The sequence below is a fragment of the Cryptomeria japonica genome, chromosome 11, assembly GCF_030272615.1.
Source record: "Cryptomeria japonica chromosome 11, Sugi_1.0, whole genome shotgun sequence".
In the NCBI taxonomy this organism is placed as follows: Eukaryota; Viridiplantae; Streptophyta; class Pinopsida; order Cupressales; family Cupressaceae; genus Cryptomeria; species Cryptomeria japonica.
In genome coordinates, this window is record NC_081415.1 from 387,445,752 (window position 1) to 387,459,219 (window position 13,468).

Sequence of the window (13,468 nt, forward strand, 5' to 3'; positions counted from 1 at the left end):
TGCCTTATTAAGAACTAGTGCATCTGAAAATGCACTTGGAAAAATACTAACCAAATTTAGTCTTATAGTTTCTTAATATAGTGAGACAGTCACTGTGTTATTAAGAAAACATCAACCATAATGCAGAGAGCTTAACATTACTGTCCAGGCATTGAGCATTGGAAAAATTGCGTGGGAAAAGCAGATCATCGTCTACAAGGATCGCAAACTGTTTAAATTCTTACAAGCATACAACAAATTGCAAAAAGAGCAGCATCAGATATGGTCTTCATATCTTCCATAGTTCCACTTGAACATCAAGCTTGAGAAAGAAAGTTCCAATCCAAAAACCAAATTATTTGAGCAAAGTTGCAGCCCAAGTACTCCCCTCTATGCCTAATACATGGACATGAGACTAATAACCAGTCACAATTACACAAGTTAGATTCAGATTTTACAAATATCTATCAAGTATTGCATAGCATAAAGTCAATTTTAGATTGATAATTGCAGGACGAACTCTTTATCATCTAGGATACCTATATGTACTGCATGAGGTAGACCACCAAAAGTTGATATAGGAGCCTCATTTTGGAAAGGTTGATACTCATTTTGAAGTTGAAAAGACATTAGTGGTTTTGATAAGGATTTTTTTTTTCACAGCTAAGGGAAGGTGTTGTATGATACATGAAATCATGTACCCCCTTGTGCTAGCCAAGCCAACCAACAAGAAGCAATGGATGTATACTCCTTTGTTGGGTAATGAACAAGCCCTGGGAATTAATTTCTGTGGACTTCCTTTTAGGTTTACCTCTACTAAGCATAGTAGTGATTTCTAGTATGTAGAAGTGCACAGATTTTCAATATCGTAGCTTGCCAATGATGAGATCAGCTCTACAAACAACTCAACAATAGACATTACACTTAGATACATGATATTAAACCATGAAAATCTAAAATCTTTAACTAAATACTAAATAGCACATCCACAGTGTTGGTTTCACTAGTGATTGACACCCACCATTAAATCTAATCAAGATAAGATCCTTGAGCCATTTATAGAAAGCAATTCGGTCAATTATAGACACAATGTTAACCAACCCTACCACTTTCCATCCTCATTCTGGTAGACAAACAAAAGTGATGAATGGTATGATCATGCACCTTCTCAAATCACACAATTACAAGAATTATCACACTTAGATGAGTGTCTTTATTGTTGGAAATATTGTCATTGATGTCAAAAGTGAGAAAGCAATGATTGTCAAAGTAGCAATATCATTGTATGCAAGGTGTAAATATTGTTCTCATCATTCAGTAGAATGTCTAAGGTCAAATTGCATCAATTGTTGAGCAAAGATTGATAGAAAAGATAAGGTTTAAATTAAATATTTAAACATTGGTTAGACATGGCCAGCTAAAAGACAACTAAACAAAGGTACAATGATTAAATGAATAAAAGTGACAGTGATTACTATCAGTGATAATAAGTCATAATGCAGCGATCCACATATGAAAAGACAGCATTGGGAGAATATTTAGTTAATGAGCAGTGTGGAGAAAATTCTGGATATTGATGACCATATTGGATGTACGAAATCATGGCAATACAATAGCTAATGATTGTGGCATTCCTTTGTCTATCACTCTTATCTTCAAAGTGGAATCAAAGGATGAATATGGCAATGGACCATGCTATAGCAGCAACAATGTGTGCCATCATATCTGTTTCAGGTGATATAATGAAAGCTACATGTTCTGATTCTACGAAAGGATTGATGTCTAAAAAGAATGCAACATCGGAGTAAAGATGTATGAAGACATACAACCCGACTACTTTATGAAAGAGTGATTGATATGCAGCATATCAGTTAATGATTCAGCAATCCTCATCTATGTTGTGTTAAGGTTTGTTGTAGACAATGATCAGCATCAAAGAAATACAGCAACAAAGTGTATAACAGTAAATTGATGAATGCTACAAGTGATGAGAAAGCTACAGGTCAAAGTAAGTGAAAGAATATATATATATCCAGCACCCCGTGACTATGGTTTCAACGCAAATGATAGTCTTCACCATTCATACGGAGAATAACGATAAAAAAAAAGAGGGTGACCAAGTAGTTGGTTCGATTCCAAAGGTATAAAAGATATTGATACCACAGAGATGGCAGCAACTATACATAACAAGAGTAGTTTCGTGAAAATAAAGTAATTCGAATTGAAATGATAGAAAACACAAAAGGCTATGATTGGTTATGAATACCGATAAGGATAGTGACTTGAAGGAATACACAATAATAAAAGACCAAGAAAGCAGTGACTACAAAGACGACATTTATATGTAACAAATGGCAGCGATTACTGGAAAGAACATCAATCAAAGGAAGCTTGTTTATTTGTAGCGACCAAGTTCATTATGCAGCGATCTGTGTAATTCAAAGTCAACGATTATAAAGAAGCAACAGAGACGGGAATAATGGAAAGGAATAATGGATCTTCATTTAGCCACAAATTGCCTTGACACATAAATCGGGTTCCACTGTTTTTAAAGTATATGTTATTGATATCTGAAGAGCATAGCATTGACGTTTCATTAGGAAATGAGAGATGATAAGCGACATCCTCTGAAAAATACAAAACAATGTTATCAGAGATAAAGATAAAGAACAGTGTCTGAACCAGATTATGAGCAGTGGATAGTTAAGTATAAAGAGCATGAAGAACATCGACTTCTTATGACAGTGACTAATATCTCACAACAATCACATTAACTTATAGCAGCAATTTAAATTGTTCATATTAAACAATAACCACTTTAAAAGCAGCGGTCACAGTTAAGTCCGATAAGAGGAAAGTGGCAATCAAGCAAATAAACGATAATACAATGATTTGAAACAACATCATATAAAGTCCGACTCATAGTACAAATCGATTCTTATTATGGTTAATATTAGAAAGGAAGCGATTAAAAAATAGTTAAAGATATATATAATATGCAATGATGTTATGATGGAAATCAAGTCAGTGATTAAGGAGCGAGATTGATTCATAAGTTATGTGCAAGTCAACGATTGAAGTTAACACATGGTTTATCAAAACAAAAGGTACGATCTACAAACAACGATTAGTCTTTGAAAAGGTGCAACTTAATTAGAAGATGTGATTGTTAAGAAATGAAGAGACCCATTATAATAGAGGTGTAATTTTATTATTTAGTGATAATGAAAATGATGTCTCTAAAAATATAACTTCTATTGGAAGAAGCGTGTCTATTAAGAGAATGCATATCTTAAAATTTATATAAATAAAGTGTCGGTGGAATGTGTGTGAGTAAGAGTTGGATAAAAAAAAAACATATGCACCGAGGATATTAACGTGAAAGAAGATTGCAGAAAAAATGAAAGGAAAGATATAAAGATTATTGCAGATTGGTGATGATTCATATTGACAGATTACAAAGAGTAATTTAGCAGATCTATGAAGAATTTAAGAACAGATTTGTGAAGATTCTATGAGCACATTTGTGAAGACTTTAAGAGGCAGATTTTAGCAGACTTATGATAGTTTTATGGCAGAATTATAGAAAAGAATAAGCGCATCCAAGACAGATTTATATGAAGATGTATATGCAGATTTATGATCATGTTATAGAGGATTTAAGAGGAAGATTATAACATATTGAAGAAAAAAGTTCGTGAAGAAAAAGTTGTCCATCATCCGTTGTTATAGCAACATTGTCAAGGTGGAATTTCAGATTTAAGTGAAGTGGGTTGTGTTGTGACCTTCTCACACATCATCCCATTGCAATCAGGACCCCACTTTTTGCTTTTTATGGTTTTGCCTTGGCATCGCAACTACGAATCACCAGTCTTTTTACAATGAGTTAGTTTTTAGGTGGTCATCAAGTCAATTAGGGGAATCATGATTGGAACAGTGTTTAGACACCATCAAAGGCTTCTAGAAGGCACAATCCACAATGCAACAACTTTCTATTTTATTATTGGTTTATATTTAGCAGAAGGACACGTGTCCCCAAATGTAATTTTCCCATTGGTCGAGAGGTAGTTAGTCGTAACAAACCCTAATTAGGGTTTTATTATTTAATCTCGGTCTTGATTCGAAATCAATCCTGGCCATTGAATTGTAATTGAAGAGCCTATAAATTGAGCTCGCCCCTCATTTGTAAAACATGGAAGCATGTTGCAAAACATGTGGATATAAGCAAATTGTTGCTTACGACTGCCAAAGTATTGAGTAATGCATTTTTCGAATTGATGGTGATTACTTCTCTTATTTTGGAGTTTACATGGTTCTTATCCCTCATCATAGTTTAGATTTTATTTCACGTATGTTAGACAAATGCAAGATCTAATAAGTATTGATTTATGGTGAATCTTCCGCTCATACTTTTGATGAACAGATGATTTTTGTTCATTGTGTAAAGTTAGTCTAAGCTTACTTTGTGGATGCTTAACTTTTGTCTGGATAAATATTGTTTGACTTGATGGTAGTTATTCATGACGTGAAAATCATAAGCACACCCCTTGAAGATTGCACCCACTTTGTGAATTTGTCCTAGCGTGGTGAAGCAAAACGTGGTTATTGGTTTGACCTAGTCAATACCGTCTCTTGAATTCTTAAGAATAGATTAGAACTTCTAAACCCTTATCTCCTTTTCAGTTTTCTTAAAGTCCATGATCCAAGACCCAAACAATAGAGCTTCAATGTCTAAACCTTCATTGTGAATTGAACAAGCCAAGCATAAGTCCCTTTTTGTAATACCAACATATCACAAGCCCATTGAGATTATCCACACATCAAGACCTAACAAAAGAAACCTTGGAGTCGCCATATGATCTTCTCGCAATCTTAGCATATGCGGTGATTTGTTCAAGAGAGGATAGAGTGTCTTTGGGCATTTTATTATGTGTTTGGTGGGTAATAAAACGCACGCCAATAGGTTGGTGCTCACGAATTCTGAAGTGGGAGTTGGTGCTCACAAAATTCAGAAGTGGGAGTTGGTGCTACTAGTGTGTTGGTGCCTACAAAATCAGATTTGGGAGTTGGTGCTTCCAATGGGTTGGTGCTCACAAACAAACTTAGGGGTTGGTGCCTACGAACGTTGTAAAAGAAGATGTTCATATAAAAGCATTGATTTGTTGTGGTTTTGTCCCATAAGAGTTTCCACATATATATCCTGTGTTCTACTTGTGTTCATATTAGTTAGGTCACATATGAATGTTGGTATGCAATGAATATGTTAATGAGATAAGTTATATACTTGTGATTGAAGTTGAAAAAGTTTAAATTGGTAAAAATTGATGTTATACCGATTCACCCCCCCCTCTCAGTATAACTGTGTGCTCTTCATTTATTTCATACATCTTAAATACAACAAAGCTTTTCTCAACTCTATTTATTAATATGGCCTTTTTCAAGTTTGCTTGGATCTCCAACCATTGGCATTCATTAATGTAGCTTATTCTATGCCATCATCAAGAATAGTAACTCCAACTCAGAAGGAAGTCGATAAAGCTGCCAAGTTTATTGAGCACATCCAACACATTCAACAGCAAGTGCAAACCATTATGCCAAAGTTCGATACTAAATACAAGAAATGATATGATCAACATTGATTGCCACACACCTTAGAGGTTGCCAATAGGAAAGATTTAATATGACCATATTAAAAGACCTGTCCCCTTTGATATGGCCCAGACACCATTACTAAGAACAAGGAGATAATACCTTAGAGGACAATCTTTCACTTATTTTGGTCTACATCAAATCATCAATGCAAAATTCCACCTTTGTTGGACACAGTCAATGTTGCAAAAGAACTTATGTTGGCAGAGATTAATCCTAATTGCAACATCCCAACAAAAGAAAATCAAGCCATTGACACCAAGATCAAACACTAGGAACCATGGGATTCCTCTCTACCATAGTGTCAATGCAAGTCAAGTTCATTCCCAAGGGAAGCCAAGTTGCCAGCAACTTTCAACACCTTCTTCGGCTGGTTTCTCCAATGGGAACCATTACTTCTAAAGGAGGGGTGACTAATCCAGGTGGTTTGACACTTTGATCATCTCGTGGTACAACAGTAGCCCTCCATATCTCATTTTTACCACAAGATTTAGGGCCTTCCCAAGCACCTGTGATCATATCATAAAGTCTTAACTCCTCTTATTCTATGCCACACAGCTCTAATAGTGTGATCAATGTTCAGCACAACTGTTCTCCATTGTTTCTAGAAAATAACAAAACAGAGGATATGAGCCATCAAAAGGTGAGAAATTGCATTTCTTGTAACTAAAACCTCTACCTTCCACATTTGCATATTAATGTATCATAACTAATCTCTGAATAGACATGAATGAGTGCATGAAGAAAACATAGACATAGACATCTTGTAGCATACATCCAACGTTGTACATTTTGTATTGAATATCGCAGAGTATAACTTTGCACTTACAGTATTGCAGAATATAACTTTGCACTTACAATTCTAGCATGCTATTTTGTTGCTTGTGCATTCTCTTTGTCCAAACACATCGATTTGATATTTGTACTCTCTCAATCTTTCCTTTTCTTTTGTTCATACTATATTGAATTTGTTCCAGTGTGTTGGACTTAGAGCACCATTGGGTCCTGGATTAGTTTCTGACAAAGGTTATTTCTGTAATATTGTTACAGGTAGCTAGAATGACAGAGTAGCAGGATTGGTACCAGGTCTAGAAATGTTGAAATATTTGCTCTTTGGTAGTATAGTCATTTGAATTGTATGGTTGTAAGCTAGGCAACTTCGAATCCTAATATTTATAGGCATACTCACCTGTAATTTCTCAAATTATAGAATATATAACTTTTACCTTTGACAAAATAAGTCTAAGCTCAAAGCAATATTCCAAATATGCTTACGAAATAAAGACAATAAACAACTTGTAAACTCCTACTTATTCAGTCTCCTAGTTCATCACCAGTTTTTGTAAGCTTTGTTAATGTGTTGTGGAAAATGTCAGGAATTTCATTAGCTCTATCAATTTGCATGCAGCATATGTTATGTAAAGCAGTTAAAGATACAACACAAATTATAAACACCATAATACTCTAAAGCTGGAAGATAACCGTCCTATATTTCTAGAATAAGATTCAGTAATATTTAGCATATATGTTGTAAGAGAATTTTCAAACCTTCCAAGTTAACTTCCCCCCAATTGCGTCCACTTATAGAAAGATGTTTCTCTTCTGGAGTTACCCCCATGGTATTTGTCATGTAGCTTGTCAAATTACTAACATCCTGCAAAATTCCAGAAGAGATTACCTTCAAGCATTCCTAGAAGAAAATCATTTAATGAAGATAAAAGAGAAAATAACTATAATAAATTTAAAAAGATAAAATGAAGCTCCTTATAGTAATAAGCGTCACACTCTCTGATGTTCCTATCAAGGACATAACATGTATAATCATATTACATTTATTGTAGAAATTCAATGTTCATATAAACATAAAACATCTTTTCTATGACTAAGACTATGAAACACAATCAACATTTTGTTAAAAAAGCCTTTTCCTACTATATAGATAAGGAAGCTCCATACAGCGATATGCATTACACTTCTAAGCATTTCTATGGAGAACATGAGCATCTCCAAACATAATCATATTACGTTTATGCCGAAAGATTATGTTGTCTCCCTAAAATGAAATGTAGTTTAACTTTATATGTCTTGAACTTCTAAATAGAACATGCTCAATATTTTGGTAAATCAAAACATGTTTGACATGTAATTAAAAGAAACTATCCATTCGCATCAACTGGCCAATTTTTCTAAACAAGACAAACACCATCACCTACAACTCTATAGACCTGCTTGTAATTCTGTGTTTAAACCTCTCTCACTACAGATAGTTCTAGATCCCTTGGGACATCAATAGATTAGAAACAAAAAAACTGTATTTTTTTCTCAGAAGATGGTGTTTACCCCTTATAGATTCAAAATCAATTTAAATTGCAAATCACCAATTAGTTTCATAGAAAGAAATATCTGCATCAATAATGCTAAGCAGTAATTGGACCTAAGATATTTTGCCTAACAATGCATTGATAACTCAAAATTAGTCTTGATTGCAAATAGAATGCATCTGCCTGGTACATAACAAAGTAGCACAGTAAATTAACAACAACTAAGTTGAAAGCAGTATGGTTAAAATAGAAATCAATGGTTTTTTCAAGATAATGCATGACACAACATACCACATTTTGTTTGACACTCTATAGCACCTTCTTATATGTTTAAAATTGTCATAATGGATAGGGATTTTACAACAACATCCCTAATTTGTTTAATGGTGACCTAGATCATGAGCACCAAAATAAACAATAAACTTTAAAAAGGAGAATATCAGACAAGCATAATGCAAATTGCTAAACGACATTGCATACAATACCAAAATGTGCTAAACAATTTATAAACTTAAAGGTTATATGATGAACAATAATATCCACATATGGTATTAATAAATACCTCTATCAAAAAAGCAATAGAATATGAGCCCTTAAAGTCCTTTGCCATCCATTAGTTAATATTTTTGAGTTCATAGGTTCATGGCATCTAAGCAATTTGAACCCTTCATGAACAGTTGGGCCTCAAAGGCTTATTGAAGCGTTTAGGTAGGTAATTGCTATTATCATGTGCCTAATATTCGTTACAATAAAATATTTTGTATAATAAACTCTCATGCTAAGCTTCAAGCTCATCATGCCTCAATTCCCTAAAATACAACATTTGATGTACTTATCCAACTCAAATTGGGCTTAATATTCAACCTTATCAACTACTATTCTGTCATTGGGTTCTTCATAACTACCGAAGTGCTTTGGGTCCTAATGTTCTAAAAGTATAAGAAAATTAATGTTCCATGAGAATGTATCTCCCCTCAAAAAATAGATTGCTTCCAAGACGAGGATGTCCTCAAGATGTGGGGATGGGAACATGGCATCCCCCATCACCACCTACAAGAGGGAAAATCCCAAAGACGGCCTAAAAAAAGTGATCTCCCTATAATGTTCCCCCTACAGGAGACAAGGAACTTCCTATCGTACCCAAGACCGTCAATGGTTGGTTGGGCATCCCTCAACCATCTTGAGGATGGCAACCTCGACAAAAGTCACATTTCAATTTTTCAGAACACTTTAAAAACAACTAACCTAAAAAGCTGACCCTATTATGCAAGAGGGTCCACCAACAACCCACACTCCTAACAAAACTATAAAAAGTTGCCCTCCCTCAATTAAAATTACCATCAACGATTTGGCATTTGCAATAACCACAAGCATGAGGAAGAGGAAATGTCTCCATGCACTTCAATCATATTGACCGATCATCATTCATCAAGCCTTCAAGTTCAAAGTAACTTTAAAACTAAAGTATCCAGTTACATCTTTGAATTTTCTTTTAGGATTGCAATAGAATATTCAAATAAATAAAATTTAAATGTCAATGTACGAATCATGTTGCTGGTTTTTTTCAAGTTTTCAAGTTTTTATTTTTTTTTTTTTTTGTTTGAGGTTTCAAATTCAATATTTATATATGTTGTTCTTACTACTGTTTGTAAATATTATTTTTAGATGTTTTAAATGTTGCATAGGTTTTGATTAGGAATGCAATATTTGATGGAAAAGCATTCTAAAACAGCTTAAAAAGAATTTGTGGAGATGGGGTTAAACAATTATTGATCCTTCCAACAAATCAGTTGAATCATGTGACAAACTCGCTCATTTGCTCATAATTATCCTTCTTTGCATTTGAGAGTTGAGCAAAAAGAAAGTAGCCATCCTTGGTTGATTTTAAGCATAATAAAAACTTATTCCTCATGATTTCACAATTTGTGATGCAACCTAGAGCAAGACGATGAAACCATTATGTTATTATTCCAACCAAGATTTCAACAAAAAGTCTAACCGCGACATCTTTATGTGCCACTCTTAGAATGTTCCAAGTGGGGAATGTTGAAATATGCTCATTAAGATGCTACATGTTGTCACCATGGAAATTAAGAACATTCTTTCTTGAGTCTGATGGAAAATCATGTTGAGTTAAAAGTTCCATAAGGACTAATTATTGCTCCCCATGACAATGCGCATGGAGGATTACATTTTCAATTTTTTTTTTAAATTCTTATAATGGCAAACCACTTAGAATGGCTACTAGTTCATCTTTAGCGGCCCTTCAAGTAGTAGTTCAGATATAATCAAGCAACATCTCTATGGAAATACGTTATGATGATTTAACAATTTTCAAGAGGTGGGGCTTTTCTTTGACATTGTATTCAATGTAAGGTGGAGTATAAAAACTTGTATAGTCAAGTGAAAACTCACCTATGTGCTGCAATTGGCCATGGAATTAGAGTTTGGCAAGGGCCAAACAAGGAGTTGCCAAAGGAACAAATTATAACGTAATAGAAAACAATTTATGACATATTAGAGAATAAGAAGTTGATGATGTGAGTGAGAGAAAAATTAAAATCTCATCCTTTAATGAAAAAAGGATCAAGGAGGCCACCTACAAGGTCTCCTTTAATAGTAGCTGCCTCACATCCTTTCTTGGAGACATTGTCTATCCAAGAAGATCCCTTTCTTTCTTTTCGCAAAAGAGGCCCATTCGAGAAGGCATTTCAAAATGAGGAGAGAGGCAATGCAAATGAATACATTGCACGTAGCAATCATGTCAATAGTCTATATTTCAACCTAGTGAAAATACAATATTGGTGGGAAATCGTGATGGCAATCAGCCAAAAAAACACTACTTACACAAGACTTGGGTATGAGGTGGTGTGCACCATCTTATTAGCTAAAGAAGAAGTTTCTAGACATCACTAAGACTAATCAAGAATTCGTGGATTGAAACAAGAGCATCCATTATTTTTAATGCATGGAAAGATTTTGTAATGTCCCCATTTTCAAGTTCTCTAGTAGTGTAGTTGTCGCTGACTTTTTGGGTTTGCGTCAACATGTTCAGAAGGGGTAATTTGATGCTACTAATGAGCTCAAATGGTTTAGAGGAGTCATATGAGACTTTCAACTGCTATTTCTGACTTTTGGTTTGGGCTCCAAGATTCTTGAAGGGAGCATCTATTTCTAGTAAGTCACCCAGTCGAGTCCCTTTATCATCTTTCATCGTTGGAATCACTCCTACACAGTCGAATTTCAATTCCAATGCATTTCGACCATTGTCGCTAATTGGGTGTATTATTGAGCTATATTTAATTAATTTCACTAATATTGCCATTTTAATTGAAAAAAATTATCAAGCACCTCAATGTTATAGCTCATTAAAAAGAGAACATAAAGTTTTAAATGTTGAGACGCTTAAAAGTGACTTCAAATGCCAAAAATGTTTAGAAAGTAAATTAAATCACTTTTTGGAGTTAAAAGGCTTAATAAATTAATAAAGTGACTTTAAAAAGGAGTTTCTGGAAAGTTCTCTAGAAATCTTATAAAAGGGGGGATGGAGAGCTCATTTGGCATGTTGATTTTATTACTTCTAATATTTCTCTAAGAAAACCCTACGTGGTTTCTTGAGTTGGATTTGGTTCAGCTCAAGCTTTGTAAGGACAAAAACCCTTGCAAAGAACATTTTCTATGTTGGTAAAAGATCCAATTTGGAGAATTACTCAGTGATTTCACATAGAGATCACAGGTAGGATTCATCGTGAAAGATTTCAATTGTATTTACAATCTTGAAGGAGCAGATTGAAAGAATTATTTTCAAGTTTATTTCCTTTATGTGTTCGTCGTATAGCCTGGGGTGTGGCGTGAGCATAGAGGAAGGTGGTGCTTGGGGTTTGAATAGGTTTCTATTTCTGTTTGGAGGCATTTAGGGTCTACACTACTTTTTTATCCATTTAATGACCTTTGGAAAAGTCATTGAAGATTGGCGTCCAAACTACAAGTGCCAGTTAGTTGATTTCAATACCATTTCAACCTATTTCATTGCTACATTCTCTACGTATATTTGAATTAGATATGTAATACTATTTAATGATCTTGGTTGCTCTTACTTTTGGGAAAAAAGTGTATTTTTAGATCAAAAATAAAATTTGGAATTTTTAACTTCATATATTTCTGAGTTTTGTCAATTTTCTAAGTTGCTAAATTGTTGCAAGTTAATTTATTGCCTGCACTTTGTTTATCATCTCAAAACCATTGCAAAACACAAAATAAACAAAAAAAACTATGGCAAAATTGGGCAGCATATTACAATGGTATTAGAGCAATGTATCCTGCCATCCTATAGGATCCAGTGAAAAAGATGAAGACTTTTGAAGAACAACTTCTAGAAGGATTGATTGAATTGAAGCAACATTATCAAGATTATACTGAGATTTGTCAATAATTTAACAAGAAAATGGAATTGTATGAGCATCGTGAAGAGTTGAAAGCTTTCTTTTCAATTAAAGAGAGAGCATAAGTAAATGAAAAGAATTATTACCATGCAAGAACTAATGAGAAACAAGAAAAAGAAAAGAGGTTCATAGTAGATCATTTGGATGGAGATAGTGTCTTGATCATAGTTGAAAAACTCGGACTCGGCAATGACTCGGCAAGCCCAAAAATTTTAAAAAACTCGGAAAAAAACTTGGCAATAACTCGGTAACTTTATCGAACAATTGAAAATACAGTCATATAATCATATTACATTTTAACTAGTTATTCAGTCATATAATCATATTACATTTTAACTAGTTATTCAGTCATATAATCATATTACATTTTTATTTGCGCTCAAAAAACTAGATGAAAACCTTGGTGCACCCTGTCTCATGGCCAAAAAATAGAAGTTGCAAATCAAATTTGTAATTCCTGACGAGTTTTTCTCAAGAAATAGGGTTTAACCCACGGGATTTCGCGAGTATTTCCTCAAAAACACTGTGTGTTTTTTATAGAAACTCGGAGCCGAGTTTAATGGCGAGTGACTCGGCTAGGGTTTTGACCCGCGAGTACTCGCGAGTTTTTGAAAAACCCGCAGAGTTTTTCATCTATGGTCTTGATACATAAAGACTATGTGACAAAGTTTCAAAAAGACTCCTTGGATATGCATGCAATTACTATTGATGATTTTGTGCATGAAGGGAAAGACAAAACAACAGCCTTGGCTTTGAGTTTAGATATTTCCAGTGATGATGGTCTAGATAGATATAAGTTGGAGAGGAGTGCTTATGAAGACATCAGTGCTAATGAGTATGGGAGTGACTCTCTCACAGAGACAACCACTCACGAGAAAGAAAACGAGCACTTTATGTTTGAACAAAGCAATCAACCCTTTGACACATGGTATTTGGGTGTGTTGGCACCTAAGTATGATGAGAGTCCTGCATGGGATGAAATTCCATCTGATGATGATGTTGAAACAAAATCTCATTTATCTTTGCATGGAGCTGACTTTGAGAAGAGGTTCAGTGAGTTTGATAATTTGGAACCAC

At 34.3% G+C, this 13,468-nt stretch overlaps 1 protein-coding gene across 7 annotated transcripts in view; it reads right to left on the reverse strand.

The window, feature by feature from the left end:
* Nucleotides 1–13,468, reverse strand: part of LOC131071617 (FACT complex subunit SSRP1) — a 154,212-nt gene that overhangs the window by 69,179 nt on the left and 71,565 nt on the right. For all 7 annotated transcript variants that reach the window (XM_059213881.1, XM_058007533.2, XM_058007532.2 and 4 more), the window contains one exon: nt 7,177–7,282. In XM_059213881.1, the coding sequence (XP_059069864.1) occupies nt 7,177–7,282 (106 nt within the window). The remainder of the gene's footprint in view (nt 1–7,176; nt 7,283–13,468) is intronic.